This window comes from Eubalaena glacialis, chromosome 7 (genome assembly GCF_028564815.1).
Source record: "Eubalaena glacialis isolate mEubGla1 chromosome 7, mEubGla1.1.hap2.+ XY, whole genome shotgun sequence".
Taxonomy (NCBI): Eukaryota; Metazoa; Chordata; class Mammalia; order Artiodactyla; family Balaenidae; genus Eubalaena; species Eubalaena glacialis.
The window spans coordinates 73,957,141-73,976,488 of NC_083722.1; the positions used below are offsets into that span (position 1 = coordinate 73,957,141).

Genomic DNA, 19,348 nt, shown 5'->3' on the forward strand with positions numbered 1-19,348 from the left:
CAGAATGACAGTGGAGTAGTTCAGAAATTACATTCAAATACAAAATGCCATCAAAGCACTATACTCCCTAGAGCAGGTGACTGACAGGTGTGAAGACATGATTCCAGGGACTAGAAGAGGCTTAGGTGTTCACTGTCATGGTGCTTCAGATGTGCCAGATGTTCTGTCCCAACAGCACCTGCCCTGGCCCTCCCAAGGGCCAAGACAACTACATTTCTAACAGAAGTGAGCACACGGGGTCCACACTGGCACTCTGCAGGGGGCAGTCACTCTTACTGGGCCTATCTTATTTTAGATAACAAGCAAATCACATTCCTACCACCAACCTGATACGCTCACAAACAGCCTGGTACAAAGACTCGAGGGTGAGCTTGTGCTTGGGGACAGAAACCAGCAGTGGCTGCCCATATAGCACTGCCCCAGTGGAAGTGCTCGACGGCCTGGATTTCCTTTCCCTGAAGTACACTGGAAGCGTGACACATTCAGAGCCGTCTGTGGAGGTGCTGCAGACCTCGTACCTGTGTCAATCACACAAGAGAGCACCTTCAGCGGCAGGTCCCTGTGAGAGACGGAGATCTGAGCTGCAGCTACATGGTGGCCAGGACTACGGTTACTAGGACAGAGTGCACTTCAGTACAAAAGGTGGATAAACCATTTCCAAGACGATGCTAGAGGATGGGTCAGGAATCCCAAAGAGGGTCAACTGTTAACACAAGGTGAACCTACACAACCCAGGACCTGGGGCTAATGTGATCCTCCTTCTCCCAACCATGGCCTCAAACTCTGTAGTCCTTCAACTGGGACTCAACACAGATGACACCTGTCATCCAGACCATCACTTCAGACACAAAGGCACACGGGGGGGCCCAGCCCCCAAGTTCACCTTTTGTCACCCATCAAGGAGCTTAACTTTTAGAAAAAGGCATTCTCAATGCCCTGCCCTTTAATAAAACCAAATACTGTACAGTGACGTATACCTAGAATATAAGCCAAAGACTCTTTATTTCAAATGAGGAAGCAAATTTATAAAACTGTTTGCCATCTTTCTTCAAAAACATTGAAGTAAAAGAATCATATTTAATTTTTTAAAAAAATCAGAGATAACCAAAGAAACTGCTAAATACAAATCAATGATTTTGAAAAATGTGTCTTACTTAGTGAATACATGGGATTGAGGAGATTTATAGATGTTTTATCCTGGAACAGATGTTACCAAAATTGCTGGCAACCGACTGTAGTCTTTCCCTCTTCCTATAGGGGGAGACACAAACTTACTGATTCAACTTTTGAAAACCATAAACACAAACACACACACACATACACACACACAAACTCTCCCCACATGCCTGGCAAACAGTCCTGACTATAGTATATGCAGGAGGAGTTCAAAGAAAAACTCACAAAAACGTCCAAGGTATGCTCTAGGGTAAGGACCCTGGGGTCCAGCATAATGGTCAAGAACCACACCTTGGAGTGAGGCTGGCCCAGGTTCCAGATCCATCATTGCCACTTTCTGGCTGCTGTAACCAGGCCAAGTGCCTTAATTTCTAAGTCTGTTTATCCAGCGGACAATGGGATCACCCACCTTCCAGTGTAGTGGTGAGGATTAAGTAACTCAGTAGCACAGTACATCACATGCTCAAAAAAGTATTAGATGCTACAATTGTGTTTTCATAAGACAATTATCAATTCATCATAAAACAATTTGCTTTCCAATTGGCTGGCCCTCAAGCTCTCTGAAAAATCCTCCATTGGTGGTTTGCCAACCTCCCCACAAGGTGATGTCCCAGGTCTTCTCAGCACAGGTATGTGCGAACACTAGTTTCCAGAACTGAGGGAGACTGTGTTAAGGTCTTGGGGTAAGAAGTGGACAGTCCCAGCCCTGTGGCCCAGCATGAGCCTTGGCACCCTCCATTAGTAAAGTAAGGGAACACGGCTGCGAGTGGGGAAGCAGCCTATGCAAGTGTGAACAGAACTAGGATCTTGGGTGTGTTAAGAATTCTTCCTTTTAGAGTGACCTAGAAGTCATTGGCCCCAAAAATGTAAAGGGAAGGAAATGCCTCCTTTGTGTACTGCATTCCTCAGCCAAAACCAAAAACCGAAACAAAATCCTAAAAACCTTTCTCGGCAGAGCCAAGTTTCTGGCTGAGAGGGAATGAGGGAGAGACAACATGGGTGTGCTCCACATGCAAGCCTCCCTGAGCAAGCGGCTGCTGGGAGCTCATACAAGCTCACACTCCACCCCCCCACCCCACCCCCACCTGGAAGAGGGACACAAACACAATCACACAAAGCAGCCTTGAAGCAAGAGGACTTGGGAGGGACCGAGGAGACGAGCTGCAGTTGGAGTGTACTGTCCCCACAGGGATGAGAAAACCGAGTCTCAAGGTTTGCAGACGTTAGCGCTGGAAAAGGCTGCTTAAATCAACCTTCCCTGTCATCTGGGATGGCACCTGCCTGAGAAGCCACTACCTGTGGCTGGGAGAAAGGATGAGACCCTCCCTGTACTGCGTCCCTTCTCCTGTCTTCCCGTGGCCCCTCACAAAGCTGTGACTCTTCTTGAGAAAAGCATTTCTGACAGCAGGACCATCTGCAGAACCACTGAACAGGCCTTAACAGGTAGCAACTGTTGACAAAAGCCTTGTTCATGCTGAGGAGAATTATCTGGAATGTCTAGCTCTGAAGTGCCAGTAGGCGCTTAGCACTGATGGCTGCCCAAAATTCCCTGAACATCCATCTCTTGCACCCAGGGGTTGGGGCAAATCCACATGAGCACCAACTGCCAGATCTTCTGCTCTGGAGACACTGACAGACACTGGCAAAGCCTCTAGAATGTTTCCTTTGACCCTGCAGCAGAAACCACTGAGTACTCACACGAAAATGTCATCCCGAGGCATGATGTGGTTTAAACCTTCATCCATTTGGAAAATTTTGTGGAACCGGTGATTATACACATCTGTGACCACCATCTAAGAACCAACAGTAACAGAAAGATTACAGGATGGATAAGAGTACACCCACCACATGCCGCAACTAAAGATCCCACATGCCGCAACGAAGATCCCATGTGCTGCAACTAAGACCCGGCGCAGCCAAATAAATAAATAAATATTTTTTAAAAAAGAGTACACCTACTTAATAACCCAGGCACAAATGAAAAAATATGTGCTGCCCCCAGAGAGATCACGATGCAACCAGCCCCAGAGCTCAGGGGCCAAGGGCCAAGGGGGAGCAGCATGGCTGTCGCCACCAGAAAACATGCTGCATCTGTCCCAAGGTTTACGATGGGATTTGCCCCCCAGTGGCAGGAATGGTGGGGAGTGAGTGCTGACCAGAGACCAGCAGTCATCCAGAATCCTCTGGGGTGTTCCCTGGGGCTGGAATTCCCCAAGCCATCCTCAGCACATAGCAGAAAAGACCAAACCCCAACCACCAAGACCTACCACCTGAAACCAGCAGGGGTGCAAGGGGAGTGGGGAGCAGAAGGGCACTGACCAGGGCTGGGACAAGGGAGGGGCTGGGGGCATCCAGGAGGATGGATCCTCGTGCAGCAAGAGGTCTTCACTTTCCCCACCTTCACACAGGGCCAGGCTCAGCAGAAAGGCCAGTGTGAGCAATTGTTTTTATTTTTCTATTTTATTTTTATTTTTTAATAAATTTATTTATTTATTTATTGGCTGCGTTGGGTCTTCGTTGCTGCGTGTGGGCTTTCTCTAGTTGCGGCGAGCGGGGGCTACTCTTCGTTGCGGTGCGCATGCTTCTCTTGTTGTGGAGCACTGGCTCTAGATGCGGGCTTCAGGAGTGGCACATGGGCTCAGTAGTTGTGGCTCGCCGGCTCTGAGCGCAGGCTCAGTAGTCGTGGCACACAGGCTTAGTTGCTCCGCAGCATGTGGGATCTTCCTGGACCAGGGATTGAATCCGTGTCCCCTGCATTGGCAGGTGGATTCTTAACCACTGTGCCACAAGGGAAGTCCCAGCAATTGTTTTTAAATAAAGATTTCTATCAAGTCACTCCACAGACTTACAGAGTTTGGGACAGGAAAGAACTTCCAGCTTCTCACATTACAGATGAGGTCAGGTAGGAAGGGAAGGCAAAGTGAGAGCAAATCCCCAGTCCTGGCCCTCTGACCATAGCTAGTGTGTCCTCAATGGAGGAAAGACAGTGTTCCCAAGGCTGGAAGGGACAGACTCAGGCACAGTGTGCACAATGAACAAGGGCTAGGAGGTCTGAGGCATCCAGATATAATCACATGTGTGCTGGCCGATAAGACCTACCCCACAAAAGTGGCTACAAGGTTGAAACTTAACTCCAAAGGACTATGAACTGCCCCCAATAGGCTGAGTGCCACTGAACACCTCGCCTTACGTTTTCCGCAGCAATGCCAGACAGCCTGGAGAGAGCCTCACACAGGTCAGACACGGCCCCCATCAGCGGCACAATCACACGGTACTGCAAAGGAGAGATGGGAGGGGTGACAAGGGTGCTCTGGAAAGGGTGGGAGATGAGTCGGGAGGAGCAGGCATCATGGAGGGCAGAGGTGCTCCTCCAGAAACAGTGTGTGGTGAGGTCAGGGCCCAGATGAGTGGCCAGCAGAGCAAATAGGCAAGTCTTCTGCATCAACACCTGCCTCTCTATTCAGGTAGCACCACAGAAGCTGGACCATCTCTTTCCCTCCTACACATTGCTTTATTTTTTTCTTAACTTTTTAGAGCCATTCACTACTTCCTTTAAAGAAATGTTACAATTATACAAACTGCCAACCAGTCCTTGTCATAAAGCCAGAAGAAGCATGCAGTGAGCCATCAGCAGGGCTGGACACTAAGACCGGCCTGTCACACCTTTCATTTGGCCTTTTGTTCTGGCCAGGCTCTCCTAGCTGACTTAGGGGTGAACATAACCAAAGGAAGTACTGTTTCTAGTCCCCTAACATTCAGATTCAAGGATCTCTTAGCAGATCAGCCAGGTTCCTTTAGTCAAATGAATGGAACATAGGGGAAAAGGTGACAGAGAAGCCCAGAGAACCTTCACAATATGCCTGAATGACATGGGATTACACAAAGGTCTGAGGGAGGACAAGGGCACACACTCAAGCCAAGTGCCAAGGGGTTTCAGAGGCAGCTGATGGAGCTGCTGCTGCAACAGATGGAAGCAGCCCCACTCTGGGTCTGGAGGCCACTCACAACAAGGGGTACCATGAGGGTGATGATTTCTCTTACCTGGGTAGGTCTGCAGCGAGGGTCAGCGGGAACCAGGAAGATCTCCATAACTCGATCTTTCTTCAAGGGCAGCGGGAGAGTTAAATAGCAAAATGGGTCAAAGGTCACAGAAACCTTAGCACATTCTGGGCAAACCAAGGTAGATTTGAAGAGGCCATGGAACGTGTCCACAATCACAGAGTCATTCCTCAACCTATGATTCTCCCAGGCTTCCTTTGCCACTACCTGGAAGAAAGCAAAGGAGATAAGTAAGACATTCTCAACACCCCCCAGTTCTTAGTCTCTGCATCCAGAATGATTCACAGCAAAATCTGAAACAGACTGTGAGGCAGTCTGTGCAGCCAAGAACTTGGTCCAGGCCAGTGAGGGCCAGGACTGCTCTTAGCATACCAAACTCATTCCACGTGCCAGCTCCATGCCCAATCCTACATTTAACCAAGTGCTGATGCAGGATCTACGGGACAGAGACGAACTGAGAGCACTGTGGACACATGGACCTGACCGGGGAAGGACTGCCTCCTATAGGGCTTCCAATGATCCAAAGTCCCTTCAGTGAGCTTTTAATTTATGCTACAGTTCAGCTACCTCATGGTTTTTCCTTTAAGATGTGAATGCTACTTTGAAGTATTCATATTGATCATCCCAATGTGATAGGTGGCTTAAATACTAAATTCCTTCTTCATAGATCTGAAAATCAAGGCAAAAAAATTTAAGTGCCCTAATAATATTAATAACAAACTATTTTAATCATCATAGATGGATTTTAATGGATTTTAATAATCCCAAGGGCCCACACTACAGACACTTTACAGTTTTCAGGGGGCCCTAGTCTCTGGTTCACCAATGTAATTCTACTAAACAAACTGACTCTAACTTGAAGAAGCCCAAGAGGGAGCATCAGGGGTAACAAGAGTTAGCCCCTTTGTAACGTGCAATACATTTCCATATTAGACCTAACGTCCACGTCACAAACAACAGTGAGAGGCAACCAGAGCCCTGGCACCAATACTCCAAGACCAGAAGAATGCCCTTGCACCTCCCAGTAGGAGGCAGCTTCTTTGGAATACTTTTCTTCAAAAGTCTTCAATATCATACCGCATCTGGCCGCCCATTGGCATCCTTCAGCTCCAGGTACGGTTTTTTCTTCACTCGGTTCAGATCTTCGTGCAATCCGTCTAGAAGAAAGGCTAACAGCTCCTGAGAGTCTTGTTGTTGGTAGCCAGAAAACTGAGGGGCAAAACGTCCCACCTGAGTCTACAACAAAAGCAACCACATCAGAAGGCATAAGTTATAAAGAACCAGTGAAGTCAGATAGGAAATTGTCATCAAAAATAACTTTGGGCTTCCCTGGTGGCACAGTGGTTAAGAATCCGCCTGCCAATGCAGGAGACAGGGGTTCGAGCCCTGGTCCGGGAAGATCCCACATGCCGCGGAGCAACTAAGCCCGTGCGCCATAACTACTGAGCCTGCGCTCTGGAGCCCGCGAGCCACAACTACTGAGCCCATGTGCCACAACTACTGAAGCCCGTGCGCCTAGAACCCATGCTCTGTAACAAGAGAAGCCACAGCAAAAAGCCCGCGCACCACAACGAAGAGTAGCTCCCGCTCGCCGCAACTAGAGAAAGCCCGCATGCAGCAACGAAGACCTGACACAGCCAAAAATAAATAAAATAAATAAATAAATTTATTTTTAAAATAAATAGATAAATAACTTTGCAGTCTGCTGGTACCGTAAGGGAGAACACCCTTGCTCCAGTAGCCTGATTAACTCCTCAAGGGCCTAAAGGTCAGCAGTTCCTACCAGAGAGAAGAGGGCTAAGATCTGAAATCCAGGACAACTACAGACTTGGAACTTGGGCCACTACCCTAAGAGAGGAGTAAAGAGTGACTCCCTCAGTAGCCACATCTCCTAAGTACAGACACGAATCCCTCTCCAACCACCTTCTTTGGTTCAGAGTCTCCCTAAGAAGTTTACAAATGGTACCTGCATCAGCCAGAGGAATCCTCTTAGCCCTAAATAAGAGCACTGTACATAAGAGCCCTCCTAGCCCTAAATAAGTGTCTGCCTTGTATTGCTCTACACTACTGATCCTCAGAGTGCAGTGCCCAACTAGTGGCATTAGCATCATCTGAGAGCTTGACAGAAATGCACCTTCTCAGGCCCCACCCCAGAACTTCAGAAACAGAAACTCTGGGAATAGTAATTTGCATATATTTCCCAGGGATTAATGTGACCATGGGAATGAAAAGAATTTGTTTTCAATTTCAGTAAACAATCTAAGATTTTAATTTTCTCATTGAGCTTAGGTGCTATATTTTTTTTTCCTCTGTGAATCAGATGCTTCATGAAGGCTCCTTGAACCAAACAGGATTTCCAGATTTCAACACATGGAGGCAAGGCACTTCCCCCTCAGCAGCGAAAAACATTCAGGGCAATGGAAGGTTGAGGTGCTCCAAGTGCCCAATGCAGTTCACCCATCTTCCCATCTTCCTAGCTGAGGGACCCAAGTGAGAACTGCCCCTCATACCAACATCTGACAATGTCAGCCCAATTCCTAACTTAGGGGACCCAACTCAAACCACAGTTGGTATACGTTCCAGTCTCAGAGAACCTGGGAGCACCCTTCAGATGATACTGGAAATTAGATTGAATTTTTATGGTCTGGCTTAGGGTGTCAACCATTTAAAGAATGCCACTGTAGGGACTTCCCTGATGGTCCAGTGGTTAAGACTTCACCTTCCAGTGTAGGGGGTGTGGGTTCGATCCTGGTCAGGGAGCTAAGATCCCACATGCCTCGCAGCCAAAAACCAAAACATAAAACAGAAGCAATATTGTAACAAATTCAGTAGACTTTAAACATGGTCCACATCAAAAAAACTTAAAAAAAGAAAGAAAAAAAAAGAATGCCGCTGTAGAATACAGCATTCTGAACAAGCAGCTTACAATACAAATGATTATCTGAAGTATCCTCGGCCCAGAGGTGGGGGCTGAGTCACTTAAGTGTGTGCTAAATGACTGAACAGAAAAGAAAGATCTGATCATGTAGTGCTTTTAGCCTCGAAGCCCATCTTAATCCCAAAATGCAGTAAAGGAATGCTTCATTACAACACGAAACCACTCTCCCCAAAATAGGAAAAAGGAAGTATATACGTCAACCTACTTTGAACATGCGAGGTGCCACATGAGCATCCCTTCCAGACCACATCTGCTTAATGAGCTCTGCATAGGCCTCTGCAATTTCCCCTTTCATTCCCAGAGGGTTGTCCCTGTTGATTTCAGCCTCATACTCATCTTTGAGAAAGTAGTCAGTCAGTGGTGCAGTGTTGCTTAAGCACTGAAAGAGAACACGATCACAGCTTACACCACTTCTGGAGAGCACACAGAGACACAAGATAAACCCAGTTCTAAACGACCAGTGAGGGTCACGCCAACAAAATGAAGTGCTCAGCAGATTCTCTGAAGGGCTCATAACAGTAAGGCACAGCCTCCCAGAGGCTGGTGGCCACATTGTGACTAGCCTCCCAGGGACACTGTTTTGGAGGGAGCTCACACTTACTGCCTAAGAACTGTTTCTGAGACAAGCTCTCTGAGGGCAAAAGCTGTATATCCCAAATGCCTGACACACAGTAATTTTCTATTCAGTGGAAGATAATAATTTTAAGATGATATTTTTTTTTTATTGGAAGTGACTGAGACATTCCACTATTTCATGAGAAGGCAAAATATAAGTAAGCCGAAGGCAAATGTTTTACTAGAGCCAAAACACTATGGGTGGGAAAATCAGGATAATTAGAGAATACAATAAATAATACTGTACCTGTGTATATTAATTTTAACTCCTTAAATTAAAAAATGAAGGTGGGTATTGGATTTTACCAAATGAGTTTTCCTACATCTACAGAGATGATCACATGGTTTTCTCCTTCATTCTGTTAATATGTTAAAAGACTGAATAATTTTTCAGGTGTTAAACCAACCTGGTTTTCCTAGCACAAACCACATCTACTTGTTATGTGTTACCACTTTTATTTAGATATCATTGATTTTGATTTGCTAAAATTTTATCTACATTATTTGTGTCTACACTTATGAGATACGATAGTCTAAAATTTTTCTTTTTAGAAATTCCTTGTCATATTTTGGTATCAGAGTATCCTGCCTTGTAAAATGATTTGGGGTGCTGAAAGAAGATAGGCATGATTGGTATTTCTGCCTTAAATCTTTGAATACATTCACCAATTCACAAGAATTTTCTCTTTAACCACTGGGCAAGCAATCAGTCATGCCATATAATAAAGCCCCAATAAAAATTCTGGACACCAAAACTCAAGTGAGTTTTCATACCTGGCAATGCTCCATGCCTACTGTTACACATCAATGCCAGGAAAGTAAAGCATCCTGACTCCACAGGAAGAGGGCAACAGAAGCTCTGCACTGAGAACCCTCCTAGACTCTGCCCTACTCCCTTCTTAACCTTGCCTAATTTTAAATCTGTATCCTTTCCCTATAACATACCATAACTGTGAGTATAATTACTTTTAAGTGAGTCTACAAGTCTTTCTAGCAAATTAACAAAACTGAGGGTGGTCTTAGGGAGCCCCAAACTTGCAGCTGGCGTCAGAAGTGAAGGCAGTATTAAGGACTGTGCCCTCCTAACTTTGTAGTTGGACCCTAACTCCAGCCCATGCCCAAAACAGTACCATCACATAGTATGTGCCCAAAAAATATTTGATGGATGAATAAATGAGGTTTCAAAGGGAGGATTTTAGGATTTTCTCCAAGCAGGGGCATGAGGTGAGACAGCTCGCTGGTGAAAAGATGGTCAACTTCAAGCAGGAATAATTTGGCTTAGTACCAGCTGCTGTGAGTTCTCATCCCATTAGAGACCAACCAGGCAAGTATTCCAGTACTTTCTGAGATCATTCCCTAATGGTCAACAAAATTCAACATACTTTTACTGTAAAACCAAACCTAGAACTGATTAAGAAGACATTTTGAGGCCAGGAACACTGAGGAGGCCATTCTGTACTACCCAGTGGGACGTGCCTTGGCAGGGATCCCTGAAGTACTAACAAAGGGTCGTTAGGGACCCCTGGGAGAGGATCCTCCCAACACCTTAGAGGCCACTCCCACCCGAGCCTCAAGTACTGTGAAGACACAGTGTTATTGAGATGGCAGCTCTGCCCCCTACCTGCAAGGCGGAGTTCATGAAGCAGGTGTTCCCCAGGTTTCCAAGTCCACAGAGCCCAGGTTGTACATGAGTTGATGGGGACTCCTGACAATTATACGAAGCAGAGAAGCCAGATCCACTGGAAAACATAACCCACATCAGCAATAAAAGTGAGTGTTGCTCACATGCCCTCAGGATGCCTTTTAGGGCTCCGCCAGGGCCTCTAGAATTCTCACTTGATAATAACCCCGTGATACAAGGTCTCTTTACTCCCCTCCCCAGCCCTCCAGCTCCCCCAACCCCCTGCCTTGATTTGACATGATAACGGGTGGTGAGCACATCCTTAAGGGGAGAAATGCTGTTTGAATCCTCTGCTCTCAGGCTTTGGCAAATGCTAATTTTGTACCCCTCCAGAAGGCTAACTGCCAGGTGACTTCGGGGAAGAACACTGGTTACCAAGATCAAAGCTTGCACCTGCCACCACCCACCAGGCCACACTCAGTCTTGACTGTGCCTAAGTGTGCATGCACTCTCTCTCTCGCCTGAACTTCCTCTTCCACCCTGTCCGTGCTATATGGCAGGTGCTCCTGAAACACTCGGAGAAAGGATCACAGCCATGCAGAGGGGAAACAGGCAGGGTCCTCCCACAGCCAACAATCATCCCCGCATAGCTATTCTGCCAGACAGCCAGCCCATTCCTTCACAGACAAATGCAGTGACCCCCATGACCACCAACTGACTTAGGCTGTGGGGAAAACACCAGCTCGCAGGAAGAAAAGCAATGTACATCAGAACTAGGAGGCACAATTTACTGTGGGTATGAAATGGAGCAAGAAACCACATGCAGCATGTTCCCATGGGGAGCCCTAATCCCACTATGCTTAGTGTAGCAGCAGAGGAGGTGTCCAGGTACGGCCTGGGAAAGGACTCAGAGGGAAGGGAAGCAAAGTGAAAGGACCTGCTCTTACCCCCTGCTGATACCGGAACTGTGCATCCCAGAGGTGTTAGTGCTATCACCATTTGAAATGGGAGAGGCAGATACTGAGGAATAGGGACTTGCTGATGATGTTGGAGAGGTAGTAAAATTTCTGCTAGGCGCAGTGCTTGATCTGGGAGAGAGAAGCAGAAACAATGCTACTGACATTTTGCAAAAAGCAAGCGCTATTTAATGCCTTAGGTCTCTTCTCAAGAAATAAATGTTCTCCATATTCAGTTATTTAAAATTAATTGCAAAAAGCCCATTTTCATGCTAATTCAAGACAAATTTTATTTAAGTGAGAGTAAAGAAATTAATTGATCTTCCTGTCTCATTCATCCACATGGTCATATACTGAACCTTTCAGTAGGATAAAACACAAGGTTGATCTTCAGGGCATCCTAGTTTGATTTACAAATGATAAGCTTCCCTAAATTTTAAGAGTTACCAGTGAAAGACAAAGAAAAATGGTAATAAGAGATGAATTTCCCCCAAAGTACCTGACCGAGATTAAACAGGTGGCTATTAAGTATAACAATAGGAAAATGGCAATTTAGTTTCACTGTGCTATTTGAGGAAATTCCTTTTGTTTCCTTAAATTTACCAAATGTGAATAACCTCTGTTTCAAACTCATGTTTCAATATTTTTCATAGCATCTTATTTTAGATTTATTCCTACTTTCAGATTAATTAATTCAAGGGCTAATTGCCCCAAATCTTAAATTGATATCAAACGGGACTTCCCTGTCGGTCCAGTGGTTAAGACCCCGCGCTTCCACTGCAGGGGGCACGGGTTTGATCCCTGGTTGGGGAACTAAGATCCCACATGCCGCATGGTGTGGCTCCCCCCCAAAAAAAACTGATATCAATTTTATCATATTTTCTACTAAAATTCATATAGGCACATGCAGAAGAAAGTGAGTTGTCTGCATTGTTTCAAGTATGTACAACTGTGATTTTCCTTCTAGATTTGGGGTTATTTTTAGAATAGAGAAAATAATTAAGATGCACTGTCCCTGCAGAGTGCCCAACCTCATGTGATCTGATGTCAACCAGGGTTCCCCTTGAGAAGACAGTGGGACGTGGCAACAAACATGAGTGATCCTGTACCCACACTGTAGGCAGATGTCAGGGAACTATCCAGGGGCCTAAATGGGCGTCAGGAACTGAGTTCTCCTTCACATTCTGCGGTCACAGCAAGGGAGGGGGAAAGAGGGCTCCCCAGCCTCTCACCCACCCATAAGGAAACGCACCTTCTCTAATCCTGAAGAGCATCTGCTTCACTGAGCCTCATCTCAGCTGCAAAGGAGTCCAAGAACTCAGGCAGCTCCTTAAGTAAGGCTTCTCAGAGCCAAGGGCACTCTCTTCTGCCACACAGGTGACTTAAGCATACACTTGAGGCCTGTCTACTGTGATGCCCGTATGCCCAGCCTCCTATGCAGGCAGGAAAGTCACTACCCAAGACTGGTCTGATATGGCAGACTCAGTTATCTCAGGTCTGGAGATACTACAAGATAGCGAAATTCAATTTCTGACATACAGAACCTCAAGGCACATGGCTTAACACTCCCCTTTTTAGTAACTGTTCACTGGTAACTTATTTTATTCCCTGAACTTAAAAGGGCAAAAATCCATATAAAGCCACTACACATATCCAAGACCTATCAACTTCTTAAACAGACAACATTCTGGTTGAAATGAAAGAAAACAGGGAATTCCCTGTGGTGCAGTGGTTAGGACTCTGCACCTTCACTGCCAAGGGCGTGGGTTTGATCCCTGGTCAGCAAATTGGGATCCTGCAGGCCACACGGAGTGGCCAAAAAAATAAATTTAAAAAAACAAAAAAAAGAAAAAAGAAAAATTTTATTTGACATTCGTTTAAAATGTTCTAGAAAATACTGCCAGTAGTTTTCAGAGTAAATTCGGTCAAAAAGAAATCCAACAGTGATTACATAAGGATATTTTTTATATGCTTGAAAACTTATACAATACAAAGTTTTTGTTTGTTTTTTTACTCTACCTTTGACAGACAAATCAAAAAGCAAGACCTCTGTACAGAAGTGACTTGTAACTGAGAAATGCTTGGGCACTTGTCACCTGTCACCAGGCAACTTCACAGCACACCCTAGGGCACTGCAAGCCGGGAAGTAGGCAACGGTAGGAAACGCCTGACGTGAAGCAAGACCTCACTCTCAAATGTGACCAAGTCTCATGCAACAAACTTTCTGAAAACAGAGGCTACATGTCCAAATAAGGATCCCTCTGCTCCTAAAAGATACTCTGGTTAAGCCTCTGGTCTCCTGGCACCTTTCTACTGAGATATTTCCTGATCCTAGGCATGTCCAGTCATTATCATCACAACGAAAACATGCCCTGACCTATGGCTGAGGCTCTGTAACATATTCATGCCTGCCCTCCTTGCTCCATTGCTCTCTGCTTGCCTCTCAGATGTTCTCCAGGCCAAATGCCACTCTGAGGATAAGTCCACTCTTTAAGCCCACCCTCTGACCTCAGGTATTCAGAGGCCAGCATCTGGCATTATCATTAAGACAACAATCAACTCTTAGCCAGAATCCTCACTGCCTTCACAACATCCTAAGCTGTGATCTCCCCCTCCACCAACAATGTTAACCCTCATATGCATGCAACTCAAATCTCTATTTCAGGAACACTGGCTTCTTCCAGCTCTGGGCAAGCAGCCTTAAAGGGGACCGTGGTGCAGAGCTAACCAGGCCTTATAGACATCAGGCAAGTAAAGTTAGAGAGAATTAAAGAGTTAGAGAGGGGCTTCCCTGGTGGCTCAGTGGTTGAGAATCTGCCTGCCAATGCAGGGGACACGGGTTTGACCCCTGGTCCAGGAAGATCTCACATGCCGTGGAGCAACTAAGCCCGTGCGCCACAACTACTGAGCCTGCACTCTAGAGCTCACGTGCCACAACTACTGAAGCCCGCGTGCCTAGAGCCCGTGCTCCACAACAAGAGAAGCCACTGCAATGAGAAGCCGGTGCACTACAACAAAGAGTAGCCCCTGCACCGCAACAAAGAGTAGCCCCCGCTCACCGCAACTAGAGAAAGCCCGTGCGCAACAACGAAGACCCAACGAAGCCAAAATTAAATAAATAAAGTTATAAAAAAAATAAATAAAGAGTTCGAGAAACAGAAAAAATGAGGCCAGATCTATAGAGAACCTTGGAAGCACTAACACAGAGGTTGGAGCAATCCACAGGAAGGAAAAAACCATCTGAAAATGCTCAGAGTTTACCAGGTGGCTCTCACTAGTGAATAAAGGAGCTGAATGAAAACAATTTCATTATGCTATCCTCCTGCCAGGATATATGTAAAATTGATTCTACAAGTGGGTTAAAAAAAAAAAGGATTAAGCCAATCATTGTCTTTCCCTGGATGACATACTCACTTGATGTACTTTCCCATTCCCTCAATTTTATCCTGTGTCGTCTTTGACAGACAACGTACTACTGAACAGGGCTGGTTTAAAAAACAAAAAGTCTGATTTGAGAGCTTGTCTTTTTAATGAGTTCAACCGATCTACAGTTATTCTAATTACTGTTATAGCTGGACTTAATTCAATCTCCCTTGTTTTCTAATAACCATACTTTTCAGTTGTTTTTTCCCTTCTTTCTTGACTTCCACCTGAGTTTCCCTTTTTTATTTTATTTATTTATTTTATTTTTAATTTTTTTATTTATTTGCTTTTATTTTTGGCTGTGTTGGGTCTTTGTTGCGGCGTGGAAGGAAAACCACATTCACAGATAGACAAAATGAAAAGCCAGAGGACTTTGTACCAGATGAAGGAACAAGATAAAACCGTAGAAAAACACCTAAATGAAGTGGAGATAGGCAACCTTCTAGAAAAAGAATTCAGAATACTGATAGTGAAGATGATCCAGGACCTCGGAAAAAGAACAGAGGCAAAGATCGAGAAGATGCAAGAAATGTTTATCAAAGACCTAGAAGGATTAAAGAACAAACAAACAGAGATGAACATTACAATAACTGAAATGAAAAATACACTAGAAGGAATCAATAGCAGAATAACTAAGGCAGAAGAACGGATAAGTGACCTGGAAGACAGAATGGTGGAATTCCCTGCCACAGAACAGAATAAAGAAAAAAGAATGAAAAGAAATGAAGACAGCCTAAGAGACCTCTAGGACAACATTAAATGCAACAACATTCGCATTACAGGGGTCCCAGAAGGAGAAGAGAGAGAGAAAGGACCAGAGAAAATATTTGAAGAGATTATAGTCGAAAACTTCCCTAACATGGGAAAGGAAATAGCCACCCAAGTCCAGGAAGCGCAGAGAGTCCCAGGCAGGATAAACCCAAGGAGAAACACGCCAAGACACATAGTAATCAAACTGACAAAAATTAAAGACAAAGAAAAATTACTGAAAGCAACAAGGGAAAAATGACAAATAACATATAAGGGAACTCCCATAAGGTTAACAGCTGAGTTCTCAGCAGAAACTCTACAAGCCAAAAGGGAATGGCATGATATATTTAAAGCTATGAAAGGGAAGAACCTACAACCAAGATTACTCTACCTGGCAAGGATCTCATTCAGATTCGACGGAGAAATCAAAAGCTTTATAGACAAGCAAAAGCTAAGAGAATTCAGCACCACCAAACCAGCTCTACAACAAATGTTAAAGGAACTTCTCTAAGTGGGAAACACAAGAGAAGAAAAGGACCTACAAAAACAAGCCGATAACAATTAAGAAAATGGTAAGGGGCTTCCCTGGTGGCACAGTGGTTAAGAATCCACCTGCCAATGCAGGGGACACGGGTTCGAGCCCTGGTCCGGGAAGATCCCACATGCTGTGGAGCACCTGGGCCTGTGTGCCACAACTACTGAGCCTGTGCTCTAGAGCCCGCGAGCCACAACTACTGAGCCTGTGAGCCACAACTACTGAGCCTGCAAGCCACAACTACTGAGCCCGCACGCCTAGAGCCCATGCTTCGCAACGAAGAGTAGCCCCTGCTCGCCACAACTAGAGAAAGCCCGTGCACCACAACAAAGACCCAAAGTAGCCAAAAATAAATTAAATAAATAAATAAAATATCATTGAAAAAACAAAAGAAAGAAAATGGTAATAGGAACATACATATCGACAATTACCTTAAATGTGAATGGATTAAATGCTCCAACCAAAAGACACAGGCTTGCTGAATGGATACAAAAACAAGACCCATATATATGCTGTCTGCAAGAGACCCACTTCAGACCTAGGGACACATACAGACTGAAAGCGAGGGGATGGAAAAAGATATTCCATGCAAATGGAAATCAAAAGAAAGCTGGAGGGCTTCCCTGGTGGCGCAGTGGTTGGAAATCCGCCTGCCAATGCAGGGGACACGGGTTCGTGCCCCGGTCCGGGAAGATCCCACATGCCGCGGAGCGGCTAGGCCCGTGAGCCACAACTACTGAGCCTGCGCATCTGGAGCCTGTGCTCCGCAACGGGAGAGGCCACGACAGTGAGAGGCCCGCGCACCGCGATGAAGAATGGCCCCCGCTCGCCGCAACTGGAGAAAGCCCTTGCACAGAAACTAAGACCCAACACATCCAAAAATAAATAAATAAATAATTTAAAAAAAAAAAAAAAAAGAAAGCTGGAGTAGCAATACTCATATCAGATAAAACAGACTTTAAAATAAAGAATGTTACAAGAGACAAGGAAGGACACTACATAATGATCAAGGAATCAATCCAAGAAAAAGATATAACAATTATAAATATATATGCACCCAACATAGGAGCACTTCAATACATAAGGCAACTGCTAACAGCTATGAAAGACGAAATCGACAGTAACACAATAATAGTGGGGGACTTTAACACCTCACTTACGCCAATGGACAGATCATCCAGACATAAAATTAATAAGGAAACACAAGCTTTAAATGACACAATAGACCAGATAGATTTAATTGATATTTATAGGACATTCCATCCCAAAACAGCAGATTACACTTTTTTTTTAAAATTTCTTTAAGGCTAAGTTTTGGAGTTTTTAAAATAAATTTATTTATTTATTTATTATTATTATTTTTTTAGCTGTGTTGGGTCTTCATTGCTCTGCTTGGGCTGTCTCTAGTTGTGGCAAGCGGGGGCTTCTCATTGTGGGGGCTTCTCTTGTTGCGGAGCACGGGCTCCAGGCACGCAGGCTTCAGTAGTTGTGGCACACGGGCTCAGTAGCTGTGGCTCGCAAGCTCTAGAGCGCAGGCTCAATAGCTGTGGTACACAGGTTTAGTTTCTCCGCAGCACGTGGGATCTACCCAGACCAGAGCTCGAACCCGTGTCCCCTGCATTGGCAGGCGGATTCTTAACCACTGCACCACCAGGGAAGTCCTACACTTTCTTCTCAAGTGCGCACAGAACATTCTCCAGGATATATCATATATTGGGTCACAAATCAAGCCTCGGTAAATTTAAGAAAACTGAAATCATATCTTTTCCGACCACACCGCTATGAGCTTAGAAACAAATTACAGGGGAAAAAAACGTAAAAAATGCAAAGACATGGAGGCTAAACAATACATTACTAAATAACCAAGAGATCACTGAAGAAATCAAAGAGGAAATCAAAAAATACCTAGAGACAAATGACAACGAAAACACGACGATCCAACACCTATGGCATGCAGCAAAAGCAGTTCTAAGAGGGAAGTTTATAGCAATACAAGCCTACCTCAAGAAACAAGAAAAATCTCAAATAAACAATCTAACCTTACACCTAAAGGAACAAGAGAAAGAAGAACAAACAAAACCCAAAGTTAGTAGAAGGAAAGAAATCATAAAGATCAGAGCAGAAATAAATGAAACAGAAACAAAGAAAACAGTAGCAAAGATCAATAAAACTAAAAGCTGGTTCTTTGAGAACATAAACAAAACTGATAAACCTTTAGCCAGACTCATTAAGAAAAAGAGGGAGAGGACTCAAATCAATAAAATTAAAAATGAAAAGGGAGAAGTTACAACGGACACTGCAGAAATACAAAGCATCCTAAGAGACTACTACAAGCAACTCTACGCCAATAAAATGGACAACCTGAAAGAAATGGACAAATTCTTAGAAAGGTATAACCTTCCAAGACTGAACCAGGAAGAAACAGAAAATATGAACAGACCAATCACAAGTAATGATACTGAAAATGAAATTCCAAGACTGAACCAGGAAGAAATAGAAAATATGAACAGACCAATCACAAGTAATGAAATTGAAACCGTGATTAAAAATCTTCCAACAAACAAAAGTCCAGGACCAGATGGCTTCACAGGTGAACTCTATCAAACATTTAAAGAAGAGCTAACACCCATCCTTCTCAAACTTCCAAAAAATTGCAGAGGAAGGAACACTCTCAAACCCATTCTATGAGGTCACCAAAACCAGACAAAGATACTACAAAAAAAGAAAATTACAGACCGATATCGCTGATGAATATAGATGCAAAAATCCTCAACAAAACATTAGCAAACAGAATCCAACAACACAATAAAAGGATCATACACCATGATCAAATAGGATTTATCCCAGGGATGCAAGGATTCTTCAATATACGCAAATCAATCAATGTGATACACCATATTAACAAATTGAAGAATAAAAACCATATAATCATCTCAATAGATGCAGAAAAAGCTTTTGACAAAATTCAACAACTATTTATGATAAAAACTCTCCAGAAAGTGGGCACAGAGGGAACCTACCTCAACATCATAAAGCCCATATATGACAAACCCACAGCAAACATCATTCTCAAGGGTGAAAAACTGAAAGCATTTCCTCTAAGATCAGGAACAAGACAAGGATGTCCACTCCCGCCACTATTATTCAACACAGTTTTGGAAGTCCTAGCCACAGCAATCAGAGAAGAAAAAGAAATAAAAGGAATACAAACTGGAAAAGAAGAAGTAAAACTGTCACTGTTTGCAGATGACATGATACTATACACAGAGAATCCT

At 44.4% G+C, this 19,348-nt stretch overlaps 1 protein-coding gene across 6 annotated transcripts in view; it reads right to left on the reverse strand.

The window, feature by feature from the left end:
* USP4 (ubiquitin specific peptidase 4) overlaps positions 1–19,348 on the reverse strand; it is a 48,806-nt gene that overhangs the window by 12,712 nt on the left and 16,746 nt on the right. For 4 of the 6 annotated variants that reach the window (XR_009701604.1, XM_061196793.1, XM_061196796.1 and 1 more), the window contains 8 exons: positions 11,357–11,497; positions 10,410–10,527; positions 8,379–8,552; positions 6,313–6,471; positions 5,218–5,442; positions 4,367–4,450; positions 2,875–2,969; positions 327–518 (listed from right to left, as the gene is read on the reverse strand). Coding sequence is in view for 4 of the 6 variants with exons in the window: in XM_061196793.1 (XP_061052776.1) it covers positions 327–518; positions 2,875–2,969; positions 4,367–4,450; positions 5,218–5,442; positions 6,313–6,471; positions 8,379–8,552; positions 10,410–10,527; positions 11,357–11,497 (1,188 nt within the window). In the remaining 2 variants the exon portion in view is untranslated. Of the gene's footprint in view, positions 1–326; positions 519–2,874; positions 2,970–4,366; positions 4,451–5,217; positions 5,443–6,312; positions 6,472–8,378; positions 8,553–10,409; positions 10,528–11,356; positions 11,498–19,348 lie in introns of those variants that run through there. The other 2 variants (XM_061196795.1, XR_009701605.1) reach the window with 2 other exon arrangements.